General features: G+C 42.7%; 1 protein-coding gene and 1 long non-coding RNA gene across 2 annotated transcripts in view; one reads left to right on the top strand and one right to left on the bottom strand.

Moving 5' to 3' along the window:
- The window catches only part of RYR3 (ryanodine receptor 3), a 529,492-nt gene that overhangs the window by 208,569 nt on the left and 296,297 nt on the right, over positions 1-24,626 (top strand). The window contains exons 4-5 of the mRNA XM_040492205.1: positions 21,336-21,410; positions 23,691-23,769. Coding sequence (XP_040348139.1) covers positions 21,336-21,410; positions 23,691-23,769 — 154 coding nt within the window. The remainder of the gene's footprint in view (positions 1-21,335; positions 21,411-23,690; positions 23,770-24,626) is intronic.
- On the bottom strand, positions 16,784-18,430 carry LOC121041445 (uncharacterized). Its single transcript, XR_005795736.1, has 2 exons — positions 17,919-18,430; positions 16,784-17,342 (listed from the first exon to the last, which is right to left on the bottom strand). It is a non-coding gene; the product is annotated as an uncharacterized LOC121041445 (long non-coding RNA).

The following is a 24,626-nucleotide window of genomic DNA, read 5'->3' as shown; positions in this document are numbered from 1 at the left end:
TATTCACTCCTTTAAATTTTTTTTTTTAATGTTTATTTATTTTTGAGACAGAGACAGAGCATGAACGGGGGAGGGGCAGAGAGAGAGGGAGACACAGAATCGGAAGCAGGCTCCAGGCTCTGAGCTGTCAGCACAGAGCCCGACGCAGGGCTCAAACTCACGGACCGTGAGATCGTGACCTGAGCTAAAGTCGGATGCTTAACCGACTGAGCCACCCAGGTGCCCCTTCACTCCTTTAATATACATGTACTTTGAATGGACAACCGACGGCAGCTTATTTGTAATGAACTGAGCTTCTCACGTGTGAGTGTTCAGAGCAATTTCCATTATTTGTGCCTCTGCAATTAAAACCAACCAACAAACAAAAAAAAACTACCCTGTGCACCACACACTTCAATCTTGTGGAATTAGACATGGCTGCATACTTAAAAATTAATTGTCAAGCAGCTTGTTAAACTGCCACTCTGCAATTAGGAGAATGGGTCGCCTGCAGAGTCATTTTCCTCCTTTAAGACGTTGAAAAGTTTTCCAAGTCTCCTTTTTTATTCTGCGTGTGGTCTGGATGGCCTGTGGCCATAGGCTTGAACTTGGTGAAGTGACAGAAGTGTGCAGCCTTACCTCAATGCCAGCTTCTCGGTGCTTCCACTCTCTTCTGGTGCCATGATGCGATTCCAGTTCTGCTTTTCCGTAGGGCTGGAATTCATCGTAAAAATGGAAAAAGCTAGTTGAATGGTCTCTTCCTTTTTCATCCAATCCCCAAAATGAACCAGCGGAAGAATGAAATGTTAATTTCAACAATTAGGAACAACCATTAAGGTTAACTAGCTTTTTACGTTACCTCATATCCTGAATAGAAGCATTTTCAAGTGAAAGAACCCATAGAATGAATTTTTAAAGTTCCAGAGGATCAAATCCTCCTCCTCTTTCCTGACTATAGTGCTTCAGCTTTAGTGGGATTGCCTTTTCTTGGGGGAAATGTTTTCACTCTGAGTCGGGTGCCTCATATTTAAAATCGATACGGCTGTGCAATCCTGGTGGCGTTTTGCAAATGTGATAACATTCAGCCTTGCTAATGTCACACAAACCCTGGAGTTCTTGCCATTCTTGCTGTTGACATTTGACGCTCTGTTAGTCTAGTCTTGTCGTAATGACCTCAGTCATCTTAGAAAGCTTGAGATTTTTCTCCATGGCTGAACCAAAGGTCGTTTCTCGTGCCGTGTTGTGTTTTCTTACATTTTAATTTGCAATAAAAAATTAAACATTTTTATTAAAGTTTCTTAGAGGAGTGAGGAGGGATTGGGGCAGCTAAGCTTTCTCTAGCCCATACTGTTAAGTGTATAGTTGCATTCTCGTGGGGGGTGTTGATGAAAGATTTTGTTGAAGGTTTTAAAAAAATAACTGTTTAGTTGGGGGACAGGGGTAGAAATGGGTTGTAAAAATGGATTTCAGGTGCATTTTTAGAAACGTGTTTTAATTCTAAATGACATTTGAATTGGGGCGCCTGGGTGGCTCAGTCAGTTGAGCATCCGACTTCGGCTCGGGTCATTATCTCGCCGTTCGTGAGTTCGAGCCCTGCGTCGGGCTCTTGCTGACATCTCAGAGCCTGGAGCCTGCTTCAGATTCTGTGTCCCCCTTTCTCTCTGCCCCACCCGTGCTTGTGCTGTCTTTCAAAATGAATAAACATAAAAAAAATTTTTTTTTAATGATATTTGAATTTAGGGGAAATGTTTTGGGTTAAAACCCTTGCTTACCTCTTAAAAATGAAGCACATTTGAAATTCAAGAAATCCTGGGAGAATAGAAACCTCTCAGTTTATTTATTAGACTTTTCCTTTGATCGTGTAATTTACTTTTTAACAGCTACCCGCGTTTAAATTATATATTTGTAGGGGGAACCGAATGAACTAGAAGAGCCTCCAGCTTATTTCCCTTTCATGAAAGTTTAATGAAAGCACCTATGTAGATATTCTGGTGAAGAAAAATTGTCTTGGTTCCAGAGATCTCAACTGGCATTCCAGTCCTCAGTGGAGTAAAAAACCCTGTTGCTAGCACCCCCACCCTACCATTACAACGGTGTAGTTTTAGAATGGAAGAACCTGGCATTTTGATCAAGTGGAATCGATGGAAAGCAAGAATAAGAACTACAAGATGTAGGGGGCCCTTGGGATAAAAAGGCCCCTGCTCTGCAGAGGGCAGGAATGCCAGGATGCTTCTGGCTTTGCTGGTGTTTCCTGTGCCCATACCCAGGCTGCTGGGAGAGGGAAAAGTGCCCAGCCAGCACGGGCTGGGAGTTCTGGCCTGTGTACTGCCTCTCTCTGCTGGTGCTCTGTCCATCTGTCAGCAAAACGTGGCCTCGAAGCTACATGAGTGGCTCTTTAAGAAAAAAAAAAAAAGTTTATTAATTTATTTTGAGAGGGATGGGGAGAGGGAAGTGTGGAGAGAGATCATCCCAAGCAGGCTCTGCGCTGTCAGTGCTGAGCCCTACCCAGGGCTCGATTCGGGAGAGCACAACCTGAGCCAAAATCAAGAGTAGACACTTTATTGACTGATTCACCCCAGGCACCCGCCCCTTCAGTAGTGGCTCTTAAACATCATAGGGCACTGTGCCGGGACCCATGCCTGCCTAAGAATAATGATTTGCGAGTCAGCAAGAAAACAATGTAGGGATTGTCTCATTAAGGTTACTTTATGAATGGAAAAGTCTACCTTTTTATTTTCTGTGATTATGTCTTTGTGATGATGGTTATCAAGTGGGTTTATTTATTGATTTGTTGACTCATCGATTCATTCATTTGGTTGAAATTATAGTGATCATGTAGGTGATAGCTTTCTTCTTTAAAAAAAAAAAAAAAAAAATGCCCTTACTGGGCGAAATGTAAAACTGGCCACTATGTTTATTATCACTTTTGCTCCTGATGTTGAAATCATAGCAGCTTTTGAGCTTTTTTAACCCCTAAGACCTCTTCTTATGAACTCCAGTTTCTAAGTAGTTTTACTCAAACACCAGACACCTGTTTTGGCTTGAAAGCTCTTGGCTTTACAAAACTTCTCTTCTGATGAAACCCAGAGGGTTGGTGCCCTTGCTGGTTGTAGTTCTCTTTCTTGGTGGATAGATAACTCCAGGTCTCACCTCTGTTGCGAGGGGGTGGGGGCGGGATTTTCTGAGTTTCTAGACACTGGTTACGTGCATCCTTTGTGTTTGTTATGGAGAGAAAGGTGGAAGAGGCGGGTTAATAGGAGTGAGCTGCTCCCTTGTCATTAATGATGTGCGGCTGGAGGCTGGGTTCTCTGCCCCCATTTTTCTGCTGCTTATCTACTTTGATGAGGTGGATGGTGGCAGGCAGGAGAATGGAGACGTTGTTCTAAAGAATGAATTAAGGGCCATTCCCATGTCCTGTGGCCAGCACCCAACAGGTTTTTGCTGAAGAACTGCCTTTGGGAGTTGGCATGAGAAGGTGCCTCCTCTGCCTTCTTCCCCTGAGTCCTGCTGACGGGGTGGTCTGGGACCAATGATGGGAACTCATGGCAGGACTGTTCCTGAAAATACCTGTTTCCATGGCTCTTGGTGAGATTTTGGAAAACTAAGTTGAATGCAGTACTTAAAAAAAAAACTTCTGTGTATATATTTAAATAGTTTATTTTTTTTAAGTTTATGATTTGGTATTAGGAATTTGTGATTTATTGCTGGGGTCCAGAAATCTTCAAATTTTATCTTACCAATGGGTACAGGTACTGGAGTGCAATTACTGATGCACCTTTAATCAAGCTGAGAACGCGGTGGCACTGACTCTCTCAAAGTGAATGTAGCACTCTCTACTTGCCATTCTTGCCCAGTGACAGAGGGGAGAGAAGCAGGTATTTTGCCCCAGTAGTCTATAAAACTGTCTTCCCATGATATGACCCTGGCAACTTTATGACCTGCCCTCATGGGGTTTTCCCATAGCAGCTTGAGAAAGGGACATTGTTGCAAACCCTTATCCAGTTTTAGGATTCGTACAAATTTGGGAAATGATGACCTGGCATGGTATACTATCTCATACTCCTATTCTTTCTCTCAGCCTTGCAGTGGATCCAGTCACATGTTTCTAGAGATTTCCAATAATAGTGAGAATGGAGGGTGAATACTCAGCAAGATGCATTTCAGAATCTCTTGCTCTCCTCCAAGTTGCAAATTTTGTGGTGGTGTTGATTGCCTGTTCTATGCCTACACCCCACCCAGGCAGGCCTGGCCCCCAGGGTGATGCAAAGGGCCTGGGGGCAAGTCTCAGTAGGAGGAGCCACACTTCTCTGACCTCAGGCGATTGACCTGGGTCACCAGGAGGATGAACAACTGCTGTTTCCCTGTTTATTACTCCTTGCTGGCAGCCACTTGGATGTATGGAGGGTAAAGAGAGATCTACAAATCCATGATTTTTGTAGAAGTTGGTAGGAGAAACAGTAGGATGGCAGTATTTCCAAGCCCTCAGTCTCAGGTTGACCTGTTGATAATGAACTTCATTTCCTAGTCTTATAACCCCAATCTTTACCTATGGCCCAGATCCCTCATAAACTCCTTGCTATATCTCTCCCAAGTGGTGCTACCTAGGCCATGGTTGCCTCACCTCTAACATTATTTACTTCATTTGTAATTTTTTATTAGACTTTTTTAGATTGAGCTGTTCCTATGGCAACCAGGAATGGTAAGTTCACTCTGCTGAATCCTGGTTCTGAGAGGTCCAGTTCCAACTGATTACTCCTTTCACCTAATTTTTTGTGCTCAAAGGAATGCAAAATACTCCTCAGCCCTGCTGGTCCCTGTCCCTCAGCACTCATGGACTTGTACACTTCTAGAAATATATATTAACTTAATTTTAATTCTGTTAATGAACCTTGGTATTTTTCTTTTTGCTGACATCACTCAGCATTTCCCCCACTTGCACTGGTCTTTCCAAACTTATCCTCTGTATGAGAAGAATCTATTTGTATCTGCCCTTCTTGATTTATTTTCCCCTCTAGTAATGTACTAAAATGTAATTCCAACAGAAGAAAAACAGACTTTATTTTCATTTCTTGTATTAAATTTTTCCAGTCTCTTCTTTTGAAGAGTGATATCACAGTTGCAGTGTCCTGAGAAATGTGCCAAAGTAATCAAGACCTTTCCATCCTTGACATTTACCTATGTTTCATCCAATAAGAGCTACTTTTAATTTATCTTCAGGTTCTAACACAAACACAGGTATATCCAGTCCCAAATAATCCAGTTTTTATCAAACATGCATGTGTCTATCCCTCCAAGAGATTTAAGTGTTTATAAGATCTACTCTAAATGTAGTCACTTGATCTGGGAAAGGAGTCTTGGGCTGAATCCACCTTTTCCTCACACATCCCCTGCCCATTCAGAGCAGGGGCAGACTGAGATGACACCGTACCCCCAGTGTCCCCAACCTCCCTGATGCTAGGGCCACCCGGCTCCTGAAAGTCCAGTTTATAGTCCATGAGACCTTGCACAGCATTCTGTCCCAGATGGAGCCCCTACGGTTTTTCAGAATGGATTTTTTTTTTTAAAGGTAATCGCCATGGTAGTTCATCAGTAAGGGCCAGCGGGGGTCACCATGTTAACAAATCAGTGGCAAGGGCCAAACACGTTATCCAGAGTTCTCCTACCAACTAAACAGTCTTTCTAATTTGTGTCCTTGTTTTATAATCTAGTCATTGAAAAATAACATCAATATAGGACTATCATAATTTGAACTGAGAAGACTTGAAGACCGTTGGAAACTCAACTGTACATTACAGTGACCTTTCCTCACAATGTATCATGGCTGTCCTTGTTTTAGTATCATCTTATTTTCCACGTCTCTCTCCAAATACCCTCCATATTCCAAAATACAGTCGTCATTTTCTCTGTGATGCCCAGATCCCTTCTGCTTGGTCAGAGGGCGCACACGTTAGCCTTTTGAATATTACAGCTGATGTTTTTGAGAACATCCTTGCTCCCACATGGCAACAAGGCGGCCCAGACCCATCTTAATTCTTTTGTCACACACATGAATTTGGACAACTGTGGTTCCATTTCATGGGGAATAAGTCAGAGACCAAACTCTGGTGTTGGGGAGGCATACTTCATAGCCTCTGCCGTGGCTACTGGAGGAGATATTAGTGTGATACCAAAAGAGAGATTACTTCAAGCATCTTAGTGGTACTTCCTGTTTTTGAAGACCATAAGGGTCACAATGGTATCTCCTATGTAATTGCAGCCTCTCAATTTTTCCTGCCTTACGTGAGCTCTTATTAAACTGGTTTTTTTCTCCTTTAAGGTAACAGATTTCCTATCGCCTGTACCTATATTGACTGCACTGTGCTTTCTATATTTAAAAAACACTGACGGAGTACCTACTATATTCCTTTTCTGTCTTCTGGTTTCATGGCATTGTTGTCTAGGATATTAAGGAAGAACTTCCTTGATTCTTCAAGCTGCAGAAACAGTTATAGATGCATATTGATTAACAGGCAGGGAGAGGTCACCAGGAATTTTTATAGCTGCCTTGGATCAAGTCAGTCAATCTGTCTCTCAGACTCTGCCTCTCACTTTGGACTTGACTTTCTTAGATAACCTGTTTGCTTCTTCTGATTTCTGAGGAACATTAGCTACAGTCTCTCCCAGTCTGTAAGATGTAAGAGTAATAAGCAGAGATCAGCTGCAATATTCTTTTTTTTTTAAGTTTTATTGAGATAAAATGGGCATACAACACTGTATAAGTTTAAGGTATACAGCATAATGACTTGACATACATATATTGTAACATTATTACCATGGTAAATTTAGTTAATATCTACTGTCTCATATAAATTAAAAATTGTTTCCTTGTGATGAAAACTTTTAGGATTTACTCTCACAGCAACTTTCAAACATGCCATATAGCAGGATTACCTATAGTCATGATATTACACATTACATCCTCAATACTGACTTAGGTTCTAACTGAAGTTGGTCCCTTTTGACCACCTTTACCTAATTCCCCGTTCCCCAACCCCCACTCTGGTAACCATCAATCTCATCTCTTTTCTAGGAGTTTGCCTCTTGTTAGATTCCATTATATAGTTTTGTCTTTCTCTGTTTTATTTCACTTAGCATAATGCTCTCAGGGTCCATCTGTGTTGTCACAAATGGCAGGATTTTCCTTCATTTTGTGACTGAATAGTATTCCATTGTATATAGACACCACAACTTTTTTTAACTGTCAGTGGACACTTAGGTTGTTTTTATGTCTTGACTGTTATAAATAACAATGCAGTGAACATGGCAGTGCAGGTAACTCTTCAACATAGTAATTTCATTTATTTTGGATAGATACCCTGATATGGCACTGATGGATCATATGGTAGTTCTATTTTAAATTTTTTGGGGAACCTCCATACTGTTTTCCACTGTGATTGCACTAATTGGCATTCCTACCAACAGTACATGAAGGGTACTGATTTTCTCTGCCTCCTCACCAACACTTGATCTTTTTTGGGGGGTGCTCAGGGGGTACGGGGAGATGATAGACATTCCAACAGGTGTAAGATGACATCTTATTGCGGTTTTGATTTTCATGTCCTTGATGACGAATGATGTTGAACACCTTTCCATGTATCTCTTGGCCATTTTCATCTCTTCTTTGGAAAGATACCTGGGTCCCTTGCTTATTTTTAGTTGGATTATTTAGGGTTTTCTGCTACTGAGTTTGAGTTCCTTATTCATTTTGGACATTAACTCCTTATCAGATGCATGAGTTGGTAGTATGTTCTCCCATTCTGTAGGTTGCCTTTTCACTTTGTTGGTCATTTTGCTGTGCAATTTTTTAACTTGATGTCGTCCTGCCTATTTTTTCATTTTGTTGCGTGTGTTTTAGGTGTCCTGTCAAAAAAAAAGTCATTGACAAGATCTATATCAAGGAGCTTTTCTCTGTTTTCTTCTAGGAGTTTTATGTTTCAGGTCTTACATTTAAGTCTTTAATCCATTTCAAGTTAATTTTTGTGAGTGGTTTAACATAGGGGTCTAGTTCTGTTCTTTTACATTTAAATGTCCAATTTTTCCAGCATCATTTATTGAACAGACTGTGTTTTCTCCATCAAGTATTCTTGGCTCCCTTGACAAATATTAGTTGACTGTATATGCGTAGGTTTGTTTTTGAGCTCTCCATTCTGTTCCATTGGTTTATGTATTTGTTTTTATGCCAGTACTATGCTGTTGTGATTACTTTATCTTTATAATAAAGCTTGAAATCATGAAGTGTGTTGCCTACTGCTTTGTTTTTCTCTCCCAGTATTGCTTTAGCTATTTGGGGTCTTTTCTGGGTCTATATAAATTTTAAGTTGTTTTTTCTACTTTTGTGAAAAATGTCATTGGAACCTCAGTAGAGATTTCATTCAATCTATAGATGACTTTGGGTAGTGTAGACATTTTAAGATGGATTATTCCAACCCATGAATACAGGGTATCATCTTTACATCTGGTTTGTGTCTTTTTTGGTTTCTTTCATCAATGTCATATGCTTCTCAGTGTAAGTAACTTTCACCTCCTTGGTTAAACATAACCCTAAATATTTGATTGTTTTTGATGCTATTGAAAATGAGATCTTTTTATTTTTTTCTTTATTTTCTTTATTTTTTGTTGCTTGTCATGTTGTTTTGAGTACCAAGTCAGCACGTTAGGGTAACTACCAAACCCACTGGGAAATGATTGATTGATGGATTTTTCTCCAGCCATCAAAGGAGGCAAAGGTCAGCACAACTGAAGTTGGAGTTTTATTTTTTGGTTATATTTTTCAAATTGTGAACCATATTCCATGTTTCTGAGCTGCTCCCCTCCTCCGACAAATGGCTGCTGCTAATTTTAATATCTCTTCTTTCCCTTGCCCATAGAGTTTCTCTTGCAGCTCAAGGGAAGTTGGGTTTTACTTGTCAGTCTTCGTAGGTTATCCTTCCAGTGTCAGTGTGATGAATTTACTCTCTGCACAATAGGGAGAAAAATAGATCCAGTGGTGCTTGTGCCATCCAATTCCTAGCTTTCATTCACAGATCAGCGGAGAAGACTTCTTTTTGTTCTCGTTGGCAGAGAGCTACTTGGGGGCAGGAACACTTAGACCTCTGAAAAGCGGGCTTTTGAAAGCAGCCATGTGAATAGTACTGCTCAAGTGTTACATAAGTCAGAACACCTCGAAGAGACATTAACCTTGCAGACACAGAAAAGTGGCATGTTGTAAATAAGGATGTGGGATGCTGTGCACTCTTAAGGGCAGGGGACCAATGAAGCACAGAAGCCAGAGTAAAAACAGAGCAGAGATGATTGACTAGGGAGAGGAGTGACCCAGCGGTAACAGCAGAAAAGTAAAAGAACTTCCCCCTAACCTGTTCTGTTCTTTGCCATGAACTTGATCTTTTTCCAGGCCCAGTAGAGTCCAGGCTGGTGGGGAAGGAGGTCCAGAATGTGAGTGAGGCATATCAGGAAGAATCTAGCTGGCCTGCAACATGGTGAAGATGGGTGGATCTGGGGGTGATGATAGTGGGACTCCCCAGAGAGATGTTATAGTAGAGATTTTTGTCTTTCCATCTGCCACATATATGGCAGCAGAGCTAAGAGGCAGAGAGAGGCAATTTTTAGTTTGATTACAGCTATCAAGGACAAGGGGTAACAACCATATTTGTTCTTTGCTTTGGTGGGGTTCTAGAGAAATGCTAACAGGAAAATAAGTCCCTCATCCAGAAAGACAATTCAGAGAACAGCGAAGTACTTGCTGACTGTAAATACCATACAGATGACTCAGGAGAAGTCTCCAGTGTGACTGAGAAACCCCAGAAGGGTGACTCTCCAAGCTGGCCATGCATCAGAGCCACCCTGAGAGCCCAGGCCATCACAGACCTACCGAATGAGAATCTTCGGGGATGGCCCAACCTTTTATGCTGTAGGGTTTTGGTTTGTTTGGCTTGCTTTGGTTTCATTTTTAATACTTTCCCCGTGGTTCTGATTGATAGGTGGGACTGAGAACTACTTGTCTGGAATCAGTCTATAAGATGTTCAGAAGAATTGTGCTATGGTTCTCAGAGCAGAATATGGTCTGTGGGCAGATAGCAAGTATTAGGGGCATCTAGTTTCCTATCTTCACACAGGTCCACACATACACAGAACTCTTAGGAGTTGGCTTCTCCATCCAAGGCCACTTAATATACTTCAAGAACAGATCGGGCTGTGTTGTGTTTGTTTTGCTTGGATATATGGCCCTGGGCTTGCTGTATGGATATAGAGAGCAGGATGGAGTTGATCTCTGTTCAGCAAGATCAGATATGAGACCAGTATGAGGAATATGTGAAAGGGCATCCGAGAGAGGAAAAGAAATAGGTTGAGGAGTGCAGGAGAAAGGGAGGAGGATCAAAGAGCAAAATAGAATTGATTTCATCTTCTGTCTCATAGCCCTCATGGGTAGAAGTGTTTGCACACAGTAGGACTCAACAGTGGCTTTGTGAAAAAAAAACTTATTCCTATTTTTTCCCTAGAGAAATAGTAGATTAGAGACATATTCAATTTTTCATGCCAAGGTAATCTGACCTTTCAGATGTTAAACTCTTGGTAGAAAATACTCAGTATATGTTACCTTGGATGAAAGGCAATGATTGGACAGAGTGCTTAGTCTTGACCCTATGTGGCCGCTGGTCTGCCATTTCATCAGAGGCCTGATGAATGATGTGTAGGTGGTTGAAATAAAAAACCAGAGCAGTTACTGGAAAACAAATCCAACTGCTGGGGTTCTTTTGTGTAAAGAATGAACTTGGCAATGTCAGATTCTTAGAAGTGTGTTAGCCAGCTGTGGGATAGAGTGGGAAACATTAATTCGGAGAGAAAAATGATTGCTTCACCTCTTTCCAAAGTATACTTGCCATCAATCTAAATGTCGGTAATACCCTGACAGATACCTCCTGTCAATTTGCTCTCTTAAAAGACACCATAAAAATAAACACGTGTTAGAGCTGCCATTCTGGCTGTCTGGTTTCCCTGGACATCTGTGTTCAAAGGAAAGCACAGATGTATCTAGAATGACCCTGTGCTGAATTGGAGGCATCCCAACAACAGGCTCTTTCTCCTTCGTGGAGAATGGTTATCTTTCTGTTGCACAATCAGTGTTTGTAAAATCCTAGCCCTGGTGGGAACCTCACAGAGTAATTTGGTTTGTTTCCCAAACTCCTCAGATTGGGAGGGAGTGAGGGAAATGGTTACACACATCTACATAGGTTCTCATGGATCAAAAACTTATTTTTAGAGACTTAACAGGAGATTTCTCAGGTCTTTTCAGCTGTGCGTTCAGGGATTACCTGTACACCATGCAGGGACTCTTCTTTCTTAGAAGTTTAAAAATTCTCGTAGGAACTCATGAACTCCGGGTCACTACGGAAGCCCCTCCACAGCCCCTAGGTCATGTGAGCCATCTCTCAGACTTCACTTACCAAAATATGTGCAAGGTTTGGGCCAGTTCTGTGTCGGAGGGGCTTTTTGCTGAAACAGAATAGCTCCCTGCTGTACAGGTTATTGCTGGAGAGGGCGCTCCTGACCCAGAACGTTCTCAAATCAGGCTGTGGCCCTTCATCTTTATGTCCTGAAACACTTCCAATGTGGCTGGGAAATTAATGACCTGAACAAAAATGAGATTTCCAGAATCTTCTTATCCAAGAAAAATAATTCTGTGTGCTTCTAAGAGGAGGGCTTGGCTGAACTGAGTGAATTATAAACTGTGGGAATGGTAAATTTGGCATTCGTGGTACCTGGCTGGGGATGGATTGTGTTCTCCCTGCTTGAAGAGTGAAGGAAAGGACAATAGCCGGGTTTTATACAAAGCTTTTGGGACATTGCACTCTGCAGTCCCGTCCCACGTGGTGGTGGGAGGGGGAAGCAGTGAGGGTGTGGGAGGCGGAGCTCCCTGGAATCCTGTCCCCCTGCTTACCTTGCTGCAAGAGCATTAGCAGAAGGAGCAGTGACTCCCGTAGGCTTTCAGCCAACCGGAGTCAGACTTTTCTCTGGGGGTCCTGTTGTGCCTCACAGCCTCTGACATGTGGGCCTGTGTTTTGGGAAAGGCAACTGGGGAGACTGCCATGATCACTGAACATGGGGAAGTACGGCTGTCAGATGCCACACCCTCCTCCTCTTTTCTATACTTCCTTAAAATTGTTTCATTATTTCAGTTTTTAACGGTATCCCGAGAGGCCCACGAGCAATGCCAAGAATATGGCTTCTTTTCAAGTACATTTACCTTAAAGGCCTGTGCTGTCTTGGTTGAGTTGCCCCAGACTCACGTGAAGGATTTCTTATGGGGGAAACCCCTTAGGGTGATTCTTTCCTGGAGGTGTGGCCTTCTGTAGCTAGTGGTTCTGACTCCTCTGACTAGGAGTTTCGGGTCCATATGCACCATCCCATTACAAATAGAAAATCAAGTTGTCAAAATAAAAGAATGATCCCTTTGGGTGCCTGGGTGGCTTGGTCGGTTAAGCCTCCGACTCTTGACTCTTCATTTCAGCTCAGGTCATAATCTCACAGTTTGTGATAACCTATGTAGATGTGTGTGAGAAATAGAAAATCCCGTTTATATTTCTTTTGGTCAGCAAAAACAGGTACCAATGTTGGTTTTTCTTTTTAAAAAAAATTTTTTTTAAATGTTTTTATCTATTTTTGAGACAGAGAGAGACAGAGCATGAACAGGGGAGGGGCAGAGAGAGAGGGAGACACAGAATCTGCAGCAGACTCCAGGCTGTGAGTTGTTAGCACAGAGCCCAATACAGGCCTCGAACTCATGAACTGTGTATCATGACCTGAGCTGAAGTCGGACACTTAACCAACTGAGCCACCCAGGTGCCCCCCTCCAACTCTGACTTTAAAGCATAAGTCAAACTAATCTGTGCATGTGGCCTCCCATCCCTGGGTGACACTTTTTAAATTTTAATGAACTACTTAACTATTGTTAGAGAACAAAAATTGTCCCTGTTACCAGGAGTTTACAATCTCAGACCTGTTTGGAAAATGCCCATCAGTTCCTTTGTTGTCCTTTAAGCTCTGGAAGTATTGTCCAGTCCTCTCTGCCCACCCCTTTTAGAAAAGTGAGGACTTGAGAGTTTGGTCAGAGGTGGGTAATGGGCTGGCCTATGACAATAGGGGAAGGTGGGCCTGGAATCTGATGCAGGGGGGGAGGCAGCCTTGGAAGCATGGAAGAGTGTAGGAAGCGAGTCTCCAGGAATCAGGATGGAATCCAAGGTAAAGGTTCCTCAAAGAGCAGTCAGAAGAACGGGTGTGTTTGGGATCCCAGCAGAAGTGACTTTCTGCGGTGAGAGATTTTTTCCTCTGGAGTCTGGATCTGGGCCTGAAGGAATGAGGAGGGAGTCAGAGGGGTCTTGGCTAAAGACTTCCTCCCTGGTGTTTCCACTTGACAACAGGGAAGAGCTAGTCTCTGGATTAGTGCCAAAAAGAAGGCCCCCTGCTGTGTGTTGCCATCAGCCCTTCAGGCAGGGAAAGTTCTGGCAAGCTAATGACATCCTTGAGCAACTTAAGTTGTCATGAGGAAACAAAACACTTTTGTAGCATTCCACGTCTTTAAACACATGCAACAGTTTTTGCCCCCAACACAAATGTGTTTTTTATTAAAATGTCAGGCAAGTAGGGTGAAGAATTTGGAAGAGTTCAAATGGTTCCGCAGCCAACCAAATGGCTAGTTCATTTTTTTTAGATTCTTTATCGTCCTTGCAGATGCATAACAGTCGAAGGCATTTTGCATTCTGCCTTTTTCACGGGCGGCATGTTGCACACATTTTTCTGTTTCTGGGAGCCTCTGTGATTGTCTTCTTTAATGGCTATGGATAGAACTTCCTAAAGAAGCCCATGACTTCGAGACACAATTTTTGTTTTGGATATTTAGGCTCTTTCCAGGTGTTTGGTTTGCCTCCATTATAATGCTCTTATCACAACAGGGTGCATACTTCTTTGCTTGTCTTGAATTACTCCCAGAAGTGGAATGACTACAGCAAAGGCTACAGACCTCTTTATGGCTCTTTTATGTATTACCACATTGCCATGCAAGAGTTGCGCTCCAGTGTCCCCTCGTACGGGATCACACCAGCTAAACTGCAGCTCAGACAGCATTGTGTTTTCCCCATTTTCACAAATTTAGTTGATATAAAATGATGTCTAAAAAGTGCTTTCTTTAATTGTCACTTCTTTCCTTACTAGAAGAGATAAAGTCCCTTCCATATATTTGAACTTTATTCCTGATGTGAATCATTTATTCATCTCCTTTGCCTTTTTCTTTACTTGAGGCTTAGTTTTTTTCTTACATTTCAACAAGATGTTAACCCATTTGTCATAGTGATACAAAGTATTCTGAAATCTATTCAGTGTTTGCAGTGTTCTGAAGTCCAGTGATCTTTGTACAATCTTATCTGTTTTTTGTTGCCTTTGAGCGCATCTGTTACTTCAAACATACGTAAGTGTTAGCTCTGTTAAGGAATGGTGGACTATTCTATTATGTGCTAGTTCTAGAATTTAATTGTAAAATAAAATATTTAATTCTGTTATCCATCCAGAATCTTTTATATTTCCTGTGGATCTTACTGAATGCTTTTCTGATTTGCTGTTCACATATCACAGAGAAATTTGTTTAATAATCATGCCTCCCCCTGCCCATTGTACTAAAAATCTGTCGTATCACATGCTATCCTTGGTACTTGTTTATGGACTGCCTAGATTGTGCTACATTCTTCTTTTTGAACCATACCAGAATGAATTAATTTTACTTCACAACATTTGCTAAAACTTAGTTCCTTTTCAGAATAAAAATTTTTTTTAATATTCATTTTTGAGAGAGTGTGAGTGGGGGAGGGGCAGAGAGAGAGGGAGACACAGAATCTGAGACAGGCACCAGGCTCTGAGCTGTCAGCAAAGAGCCTGACTCAGGGCTCAAGCCCACAGACCATGAGAATATGACCCGGGCTGAAGTTGGCTGCTTAACTGACTGAGCCACCCAGGTGCCCGAGAATAAAAATTTCTTACTGCTTCTATTTCCTGGTGAATTTTTAGCAACTCTGCTGGATTCCAAAATATTGCTTTAGAATTATTAAAACTGCATTAGATCCGTAAGTTAAGTTTAGAAGAACTGGCATTTACCAATATTGGTATTCTCATTATACACCTTAATATTTCACCAAATCAAATTACATTTTATAGAATAAAGGTTTGTGGTTTCATTCTAAAGGTTTAATGCCTCTAAGTAAATTCCTGAAAAATTTATTACTTTTTTTTTGATCAGTTATGAATAGAATCTTTAATCGTTTTCTTACTGAAAGTACTGAGTTACCTGCTTTCGTTTGTACTGTTAGGGGTACTGTTAGGTTAATGGGGTGTTCGGTTGGTTTGTTTTTACTTATATGGCATCATTATTAGTTGTCAGTTGTATCTGAGGAAATGTAATCGTCCTGGGCACTGTGGAGGGCCTCCAGCCTGTCCAGGAACTATTGCTCTGTGACCTTCTAGAAAGGCTTCTTTCTTTCTTTGATAGCCTAAAAGTAGAACAGAGTGGGATAGAGAAGAAAAGGAAAATGCAAGCGTGCACAGGCACATCCAACAGATGATCTCATGCCCTACAAACTTCCCAGGAAGGTGGCAACTGAAGCCTTCATGTGTTCTGTGACATTCACCAAGGAGCCTTCCCAGAGCCTGGGGTCCCCAAAGAGGAACTTGGGGTTCCAGATTGGAAAAGAAGATCGCTTAAAATATCTTGAAATACTTACATGTGGCTAGAGAGAATCACTGTTCCCCCTCTGTCGCCATAACAGGTTTATCTTACTAGGAGGCGGTGTTTTCTGGTATCCACCAAAAGAAATGTCAGTAATGTCAGTAGTTAAGTTTAAAATTACAAGCAAGAGGGGCGCCTGGGTGGCCCAGTCGGTTAAGCGGCCGACTTCGGCTCAGGTCATGATCTCGGGGTCTGTGGGTTCGAGCCCCGCATCAGGCTCTGTGCTGACGGCTCAGAGCCTGGAGCCTGTTTCAGATTCTGTGTCTCCCTCTTTCTCTGACCCTCCCCTGTTCATGCTCTCTCTCTGTCTCAAAAATAAATAAATGTTAAAAAAAAAATAAAAAAAAATACATTTAAAATTACAAGCAAGAAGGGGCACCTGGGGGGTTCAGTTGCTTGAGCATTCAACTCTTAGTTTGGGCACAGTCATGATCTCACAGCTTTGTGGGTTCAAGCCCCGCATCGGGCTCTGCGCTGGTAGTGTGGAGCCTGGTCGGGATTCTCTCTCTCCCTCTCTCTCAGCCCCCTCCCCCTGCCCCTCGACTTGCACTGTGTCTGTCTCAGAATAAATAAACAAACTTAAAAGAAATAAAATACAAGCAAGACAATTGAATTAATGATCCAGTGGAATATTTTTCCTCTGGATGTGGCATCAGGGCCCTTTCCCAGGTTTACCCTGCCCCACCCCCGTGCTGTGAGGTGGTACCACATAATCTCCTCCTGCTGTTGGGGACAGCTAAGGCCACTCATGGAGGGACAGGACTGCCATCCGAATGCTGCCTCAGAGTCTTGCGGTCTGAATCCCCTGTGAGCAGGTTCATGCAGTCTTCTGTGTACCGTAATACATCCTTCCTGGAATGTTAGTCCAAAAGTAGAGTCAGACTGTGGAAAGAGTTAGTAGAGTTTGTAGTTCGATCCAAGTTCAAATCCCCACTCACCTCTTACAAGCCAATTATGGGAAAGTTTATCTTTTCCCATCCATAAAAGGGAGACAAAAGGACCACTTGATGTAATTATTATTTATTTCTTCAGGAAATATGAACGAGTGCCTACTGTTTGCCCAGCACTGATAAAAGTGCTGTTGTGGCAGAGAATACAACAGACTCATGAAACTTATATCCTGGGGAGTAGAGGAGGATAGATACATATCAGAAATAACATGAATTCATATCAGCTAATAATACATGCCTCAAGAAATGAGACAGCAAACTATGACAGAGCAAGGGTGATTTTTCCTTTAGGAAGGGTGATCAGAGAAGGCTTCTCCAAATGAGAAATGTGAGCGCAGAACTGAATGAAGCCTGGGAATGAGCCACAGGAATATTAGAGGGAGAGCATTCCAGGCAGAGGGGAACACATGTGCCAAGGCCCTGTGGTAGGAGGGAGCAGCATACTTGTCTGAAGAACAGAGCAGGGGCCTGTGTGGTTAGAGCAGAGGGAGTGATGGAGAGCACGCTCGTGATGTCAGAGAGGTAGAAAGGATCCAGATCAAGGATGGCAGGGATCAGCAAGCAAGGCCAGCAGCCATATCCAGGCTGTGGCTTGTTTATGGGTAGCCCTCTAGGTAAGAATGGTTTCGGTTTTGAAAAAGTTGGTTGAAATTAAAAAGGACTATATGACAGAGACCATATGTGTCCTGGAAAGCCTAAAATATTTACTGTCTTGTCTTTTTTTTCTTTTAAAAAAAATGTTTATTTTTGACACAGGGGGTTGGCAGGCAGAGGAGCGGGGGGTGGGGGTGGGACAGAAGATCCAAAGTGGGCTCTGAACTTAGTGCAGAGAACCCCATGAGGGATTGGAACCCACACACGGCAAGATTGTGACCTGAGCTGAAGATGGACGCTTAACCGACTGAGCCACCCAGGTGCCCCCTGTCTGGTCTTTTATGGGGAAGATTTGCCAAGTCCTGATGCAGGGTCTTGGAGACCATGGTGAGGACATTGCACTTGTAGGTGTGAAACGGAGCCACAGTGGATGGGAGGGAGTGCCTGTGGGAAAGTTGGGCGAGAAAGTAACACGATGTAACAGAGTTTTAAAAGGATGGCTCCGGCTGCCATGTTGGCTCAGACTATAAAAGGGGGTGGGGGTGGGGGTGTGGCTGCAGCAGGACACATAGTTAGGGCACCATTATTACCATCCTGGTGTGTACCAGGCAGCCTGGCAGGAGGTGGATACTGCGTCCTTGGTGTTGGCAGCAGGGTATAGAACTTGGGTGTAGAATGTATTTCAGAGATGGCACCAGAGGTGGCTTGACTGTGGAGTATGAAAGGGAGAAGTGAGTAAAGGGTGACGCCAAGATGTTTGGTCCACACTCTACTGTTGTCATAGGAACTGAATGAATGATCTTTTCTGTCCCAGAGTTTGACGCCTCCAGCTCTTCCACCACTGTGCAATCAGGGTTGCCTTCCTAAGGTACACTTTTGACAGTGACCTTCTGCTTTTAAAAACCTACACCAGTTAAAAAAAAAAAAAACAAAAACAAGAACGAAAAACTACACCAGCGTCCCATTAGCAGTAGAACAGTCATGGCTGCCCATAATCTGACTTCCCTGTACCTGTGCCCTCATTTTTTTCCAGGTGTTCCCTTTCATTTCACCTGACCCCAAAACGAATCAGTGAATCATCTGTTGGTCCCCGTGTGCACTTCATACTTTCCACCAACAGGCCTCTGCTCGTGTGTGTCCTCATTCTTAGCCTCATTGGTTGTCAACACTCTGACCTGTTAGGGTCTACCTTTTCAATAATGCTATCCCTCAACACCCTTCTTACCCTTCGAGTCTATTCCAATGCGCCTTGTCTTCACCTCTTTAAACAGGCAGCTTATTTCCCATTTGCAACATGGTTTTGTTTTTTTTTGTTTTGTTTTGTTTTTTTACACGAGTCTTTTTAGACCAGACTACCAAGATGGAGACAACATGGCGTATGGTGAAATCCCAACTCTGTATTTGGAACCTGTATGACTTGGAGCACGTTACTTCACCTTTTAAAGCCTCAGTTTGCATTGCTGAAAAAGGGAGATAATGACTACAGCTACTCCACACCACTAATTGCAAGTCTAAAATGAGATAGTTCTTGTATAACACCTTGCATAGTTCTGTGCCTGCTGTATGCTCAGGGCTCCTTAAATCCCTGCTGTATCAATTCACCTTCCTTTAAGAGCTAAGGAAGTATCTTTCTCTCCTGCTTTCCTGGTTGCTTTTTACACTGGTTTTGTATACGGTAGGCAAATGAATATATTATAAAAACTAGAGCAAAATAGGCTCATGTTCTGGAATTGACCGTGAGGTCACTTCCCACCGCTACCACCACCAGCCACATCCAGCCGTAGGATATATGGTCAGACTCCTCACATTGTCAGTGGGGGCAATCATTCCTCCCTGGAAAAATCCTGATGACAAGCCACGATGTTCTGGAAAGCACCTACCCATGGTGTGTACCCATAGGAGCTCTCACCGGGATGATGATTGTCAAAGCCTCTGCTTCTTCTCCGGCAAGCACTGAAGCTTGATCATTCCTTAAGCAGTGGCCCTCAAAATGTCATCCCCGGACCAGCAACATGAGCGTCCTGTCCCCTGGAGCTTGTTAGAAGCGCCAGTTCCCAGGTTCCACCCCAGGCCTGGTAGAGCGAGCACAGAGGAATAGTGTCCAGCAGCTTCTGCTGTAACCCATCGATGGTGCCCACCAGTGTAACGAGGCACTGCCGTGGCAGAGGGAGGCATCGGGATGCAAAGCCTCCTGTGTTCTTCATGGTGCTGCCCCATTCAGTCCCAGTGGGACACTTGTGCTTCATCTCTCTGCTTTTCGGTTGGTGCCATAGTAAAGGCTGTGAGGGCCAGGAGATGTTTGCAGCAGTGCCAGAGAAGAGGGGGAACACACGCTCTTGGGTGCCACTTTTTGTGGTCAGCGACGCTGGGCTCCTTTTAAGATGCTTCACGGAGTCGATGGGAACAAAGACAACGGTGTGACCCACAGGTAACACCAGGACATGTCATTTCGTCAGGAGTTCGGTTTGGGTGTGACTCCTTTTCACGTAGCTGTTGATGCATTTGGAAATACAGCAACTAAAGTTAGTTCGAATGATTTTGAGCAATTCGGAAATAGTGCAAAGAACATTTCGTGGCTCCACCGTGTTAAGGTCTGGGGAGCCCTTAAATATCTCTGCAGCTGTGAGGAAAGTGCAGCCACCTTTTTATATACTTATCAGCTTTTTAAAGAACATGATACCCCGTCTATCATTTTTCTTTTCTTTAGGCTCCTGGTATGACATGAAAAGTTATCTCTTCAACAGAGCGACTCTTTTAATCCAAATTGAGTTGAAATAAAATTACTCCAGACCTTATTATTCAGACCTGTGCCTTCTCTCCATACCACCGGCTTTTGCCTTCTTTGCTCATTGCTCTGAGGGAGGGTAGGCACAGGAGAGGACCACACCGCACATTAGCCCCTGTGGTTGCTGGTGTGCAGATCTAAATAATATTCGGTGCCCAAGAGGTGCTCTTGGCATATAGAAGGAAAATGTTAGAATTTCTCGTTAGGATTAACTTTCATCTCAGGCTTTGGAGGTTTTTTGTGCATATTTAGGGATGGGGTCCTATGCTGAAACATCTTTTCCTAAGGGGTACGTGTGATCAAAATTATTTGACTGTGTCTCAGGGCAGGGTAATAGGATGGGGAAGGGATTTAGGCAAAAGGTCGAAAAAGCGGATACCAACAAATTCTAGGACTTCTTTGTGGATTTCAATGTTGTCATGTTACCAACTCAGGAATAATGACAATAAATAATAGTTTTGTCTCCTATCATGTACTGTTGGGTTCAGACCATGGTGGGTGAATCAGACAGATGAAGGGAAAAAGAAGCAGACACAGCAGCTTTATGTTGAGTTGTCTCTTTGCTTGTGCCTCTCCCACTGGGTGGGTTGCCACTGAGTGAACAGCCAAAGTGGAGCTACCTGGGGTGGCAGAGAAGGTACCGAGATGGTCCTGCAGCTGGTGGGTCCATTTCTGCACTGCTGGTTGCCCTTTCAAAGTCCTGCATTTCAGAGCTGTCTGCAATGGTGAGATCTGGGTAAATAGGACCCCTTTAAGTGATGGTGCAGAAGGCCACATGCCTTGAAGGGAAAAGACCACAGGGCACAGAATGTGACCATATGCCTGTCCCCCAAGCTGCCTTTCTGTCGCTAGGCTATAGTTACATTTGTTTCTCTCTCTCACTCTCGAATGCTTCTGAGAAGTTTCAAAGGAAGGTAAGCAGTACCTATCTCATTTACACGCTTCTCTGGTAGAACAGCTCGGGTTTCTGCTCATCCTGGGCAGGGGACTTTTCTAAGAACAGATTTGGCCCTACACACCCTCTCCCAAGGATGTTGCATGGCTGTGGTCACCAGTCTCCCCCTCGCCCATAGGCTGGCCACTCGCTTCTAGAATGAATTCTTGGGGAGCTTTGCAATGGGTCTTTCCTTTGTAGTCTGTCTTTCAGAATTCTTGTCCTGCTTTGCTCTAGAGGGGGCCACAAGCGGCCCGTGCTGACATTTGTCCTTGTCCTTCCCCACAGGCAGCACAAGGGGGTGGCCACAGGACCCTGCTATATGGCCACGCGATTCTCCTGCGGCACTCCTTCAGCGGAATGGTAAGCACATCTGGATGTCCGCTTTCACCATTCGAGGAGGAGGAAAAAGATGAAGAGGGGAGGAAGTATAAGAAACCAACAAGCATCTAGATTATGTTAACACACAAGTAATTTGGAATGTAAACATTATTGCTTTGCATTTTCTTCATATAACTTACTCATTTTGCAATTAGGGATTTGCCTAATGTCTAACCACTCTCCTCCCCACTCTGGGAAGAAAAAGGACCTTGTCTTTTCTTTTTTTAATTTAACTAAACCTAACCCTATCAAGGACAGTGCCTCATACTAGATGCTCAATAAATATTTGTTCAACTGATGAGGAAATAAACCATGAAATAATTCGTTAAGCATATAAGGATAACCAACAGAGAAGAAAAATCAAATGAGATTTTTATGAAATTTCTACTCTTCTGCTAGCTAACGGAAATGGGATGGTATCCATTGCTTTCAGTCCTGGAATAATTGGAAGGTATTATGTTAATCCAGAGGCTGTAGGAAGATAAGGAGCAAACCGTCACAGAAAGCTCATTGAGCTGTAACTAATTAGGGGTCTGGAACCGGAACTAACCAAAATGGTGCTAACTCAGTGTAACATGAGAAAAAGTGTTCAAGTTTTAAGTAAATATAATTAGAAAAATCTGGATACTGTAGAACTTTTGCAGGGCACGTTAAGGAGACTATGGTGATCTCAGTCGAATGTAACACGTGCCAGCTCTAATCCTGTTTGCTTCCATCCCTGTATTGCTCATCGTCACTTCTATCAGTGTAAGGGAGGCTCGTCTTCTTTCTCTGGCCCAAGTGGAAAATGTTACATTAATTCAAGACTTCGTTTTCACACATTTACACCTGCAGTATGCTCACAGTTCATCTCAAAGCTTGAACTGTCAGATTGGCAGCAGGAGCTGCAGCTGGCTCTTAAATAATTTATTTATGGTGGCTTTTTTTTTTTTTCTTCCTGAGGACTGGTAAGAAGTTGACCTTTTCAGCCTGAACATTCTTCTGTTGTAGTCTTTCATGGCAGAGGACAGAGAACAAAAGTGACCAAATGGAAGGTTATAGGAGCAGGAGATGGGGACATTTAGAGAGTGGGGAAACTTTGTATCCTGATGATGTCTAGAACGGAGATGGGATCATGTATCTTTCAGAACCTGGTGCTTATCCATAGGGTAAATAAAACCTTAATACCTCTCTTTTCCTACCTGAACAGACTAAACAAAACCTCAAACAGCACGCCTCTCATGGCTTTGACAACTTGGGCTAAAAACATGGTAGAGATGTGAAGGATTATGTGATTTATTATTATATTTACTGTCCCCCAGGCCCAGAAAAATTTGGATTCACAGTTAACATAAACTCTCTACTCGCTAGTTCTTTTTAGGAGTAGCTCTGAGAATGAAGCCTGTGACATAGGATTTTGGACAATGCAATGATTCTCCATTTATCTGTGGCAGAGAAGTAGAAGTAGAACTCAGAAACCACATTTCAAGTGCATATCTGCCAACCAATTTGATTCTAAGATCAGCCACTGTGCCTGCCAGTAAAGGGGGCAAGGAACAGGCTATGGCTTTTTTCCATTATTATTTTAATTATCAATGTTAAGTTTTACATGCACATGCATTTTTATAATCAGTGGCGGGGGGGTTGGGGGGAGGGGATCCCGTACACATTGAGAAGTCCTGAAGCTCATAGAAAGTTGGAAAACCAAAATAAATACAAGTAGGGGAATCATCATGGTCCATCTCACTGTCCAAAGAGAACTTCAGATATCATTTTGGTGTAATTCCTTTTAGCCTAGTTGCCAGACATTTAAGGTTTGTGTACCTGTTAATTGTGCTGTTTTGCATATGTTCCATGCTATTACACACTCTGGATGAATACTCTTAATGGTAACATATTTCATAAAATGAAGGACCAAAGTTTATTAACTTTTGCATTATTGTTGGTTGTAGATGTTCCATTTATATTGTCTCCAATTTAAAAGTTTCTCAGTATCTTTGAACTAAAGCATATTAAATCTGTTTGAAATAATAATTTCAAACTTATATCTGTAGCATATAGTCCTAGAAGTTAAATCACTGGGTCACCAGAGAAGAACATCTTTGAGATTTTAAATATACTAGTAAAAGTAGATCTCAAATGTGTTATACCATTGAATACAGTAAACGAGCCCTTTATACAGTAGCTCAGTATTGAAATTGACAACTGGAAGCCAACTAGTGGTGAGATGCCAAAACCTGATAGAAGAGTATGACTTCACTACCATCTGCTCTTGTTTCACAGTATCTAACATGTTTGACCACATCAAGATCCCAGACAGATAAACTTGCCTTTGATGTAGGTCTACGGGAACATGCCACAGGTAAGTCAACGTTCCCAGATTTCCTGTTCACTTGGGTCTTGGGCTAAGGGCTTTTGAGAAGGATATTGAATAATAAGTTCTTCATTGGGAATTCCAAACCAAGCAACCAGTGGGGTAAAGAAATAGGTCTGATAAAATTTAGGGGAATAAGAAAGAAACAACGTGTGATGGAGACATAGTAACTAAGAATGAAGGACAACATAATGCTTTCGCCACAGTCACATACTTTGGGAAACATTGGCTTGTGTTTTGTTTTGTTTTGAGGTCAGTCAAAAATGCTGACAGTCAGGAGGTGGATGCTAAGAATGGTGGTGACCATGATGCAGATTCTCCCTGGAAACTAGAAATGAAGAAGAGAGGACCAACATAACTATACATACTTAATAGTTACGGTGTCACAGAAGGGTCTGACTTGCTGTGGGTTATTCCATAGACCAGTGGAGCAATGGGATAGAAGTTGAAAGGAAACAACATTTCACCCCAATGAAGAAAACTACTTTGCCATATCTGCAATTATCCAGCACCATAGCAGCTGGCCCTGGGATGTAGGGTGCTCGGTGTGGCTGGAGATATTCATAGGTAATATGACCATCCTTCAAGGACAATGTATATGGAATATCTGCTCCACTTACAGGTTGGGCTATGTATCAATCAGGATTCTTGGTTGCAAATGGCAGAAATTACTTCAGGTTAGCTCAAACTGAATGAGAATTTGCTGGAAGAAGGTTGGGTAGAACCTGCTCTAAAGCAGAAACCCCAGGCCTGGAAAAAGGATAGGAACAAAGGCCAGAGAAGAGAAAACATCCTAGGTCATACTGCAGGAAGAGTCTAATTTGAATACAATCTTTCATACCATG

This window comes from Herpailurus yagouaroundi, unplaced genomic scaffold (assembly GCF_014898765.1).
Source record: "Herpailurus yagouaroundi ecotype Mexico unplaced genomic scaffold, PumYag 184, whole genome shotgun sequence".
NCBI classification, from domain to species: Eukaryota; Metazoa; Chordata; class Mammalia; order Carnivora; family Felidae; genus Herpailurus; species Herpailurus yagouaroundi.
The sequence above is the reverse complement of the archived record's forward strand: the minus strand, read 5'-3'. Positions and strand labels throughout refer to the sequence as shown.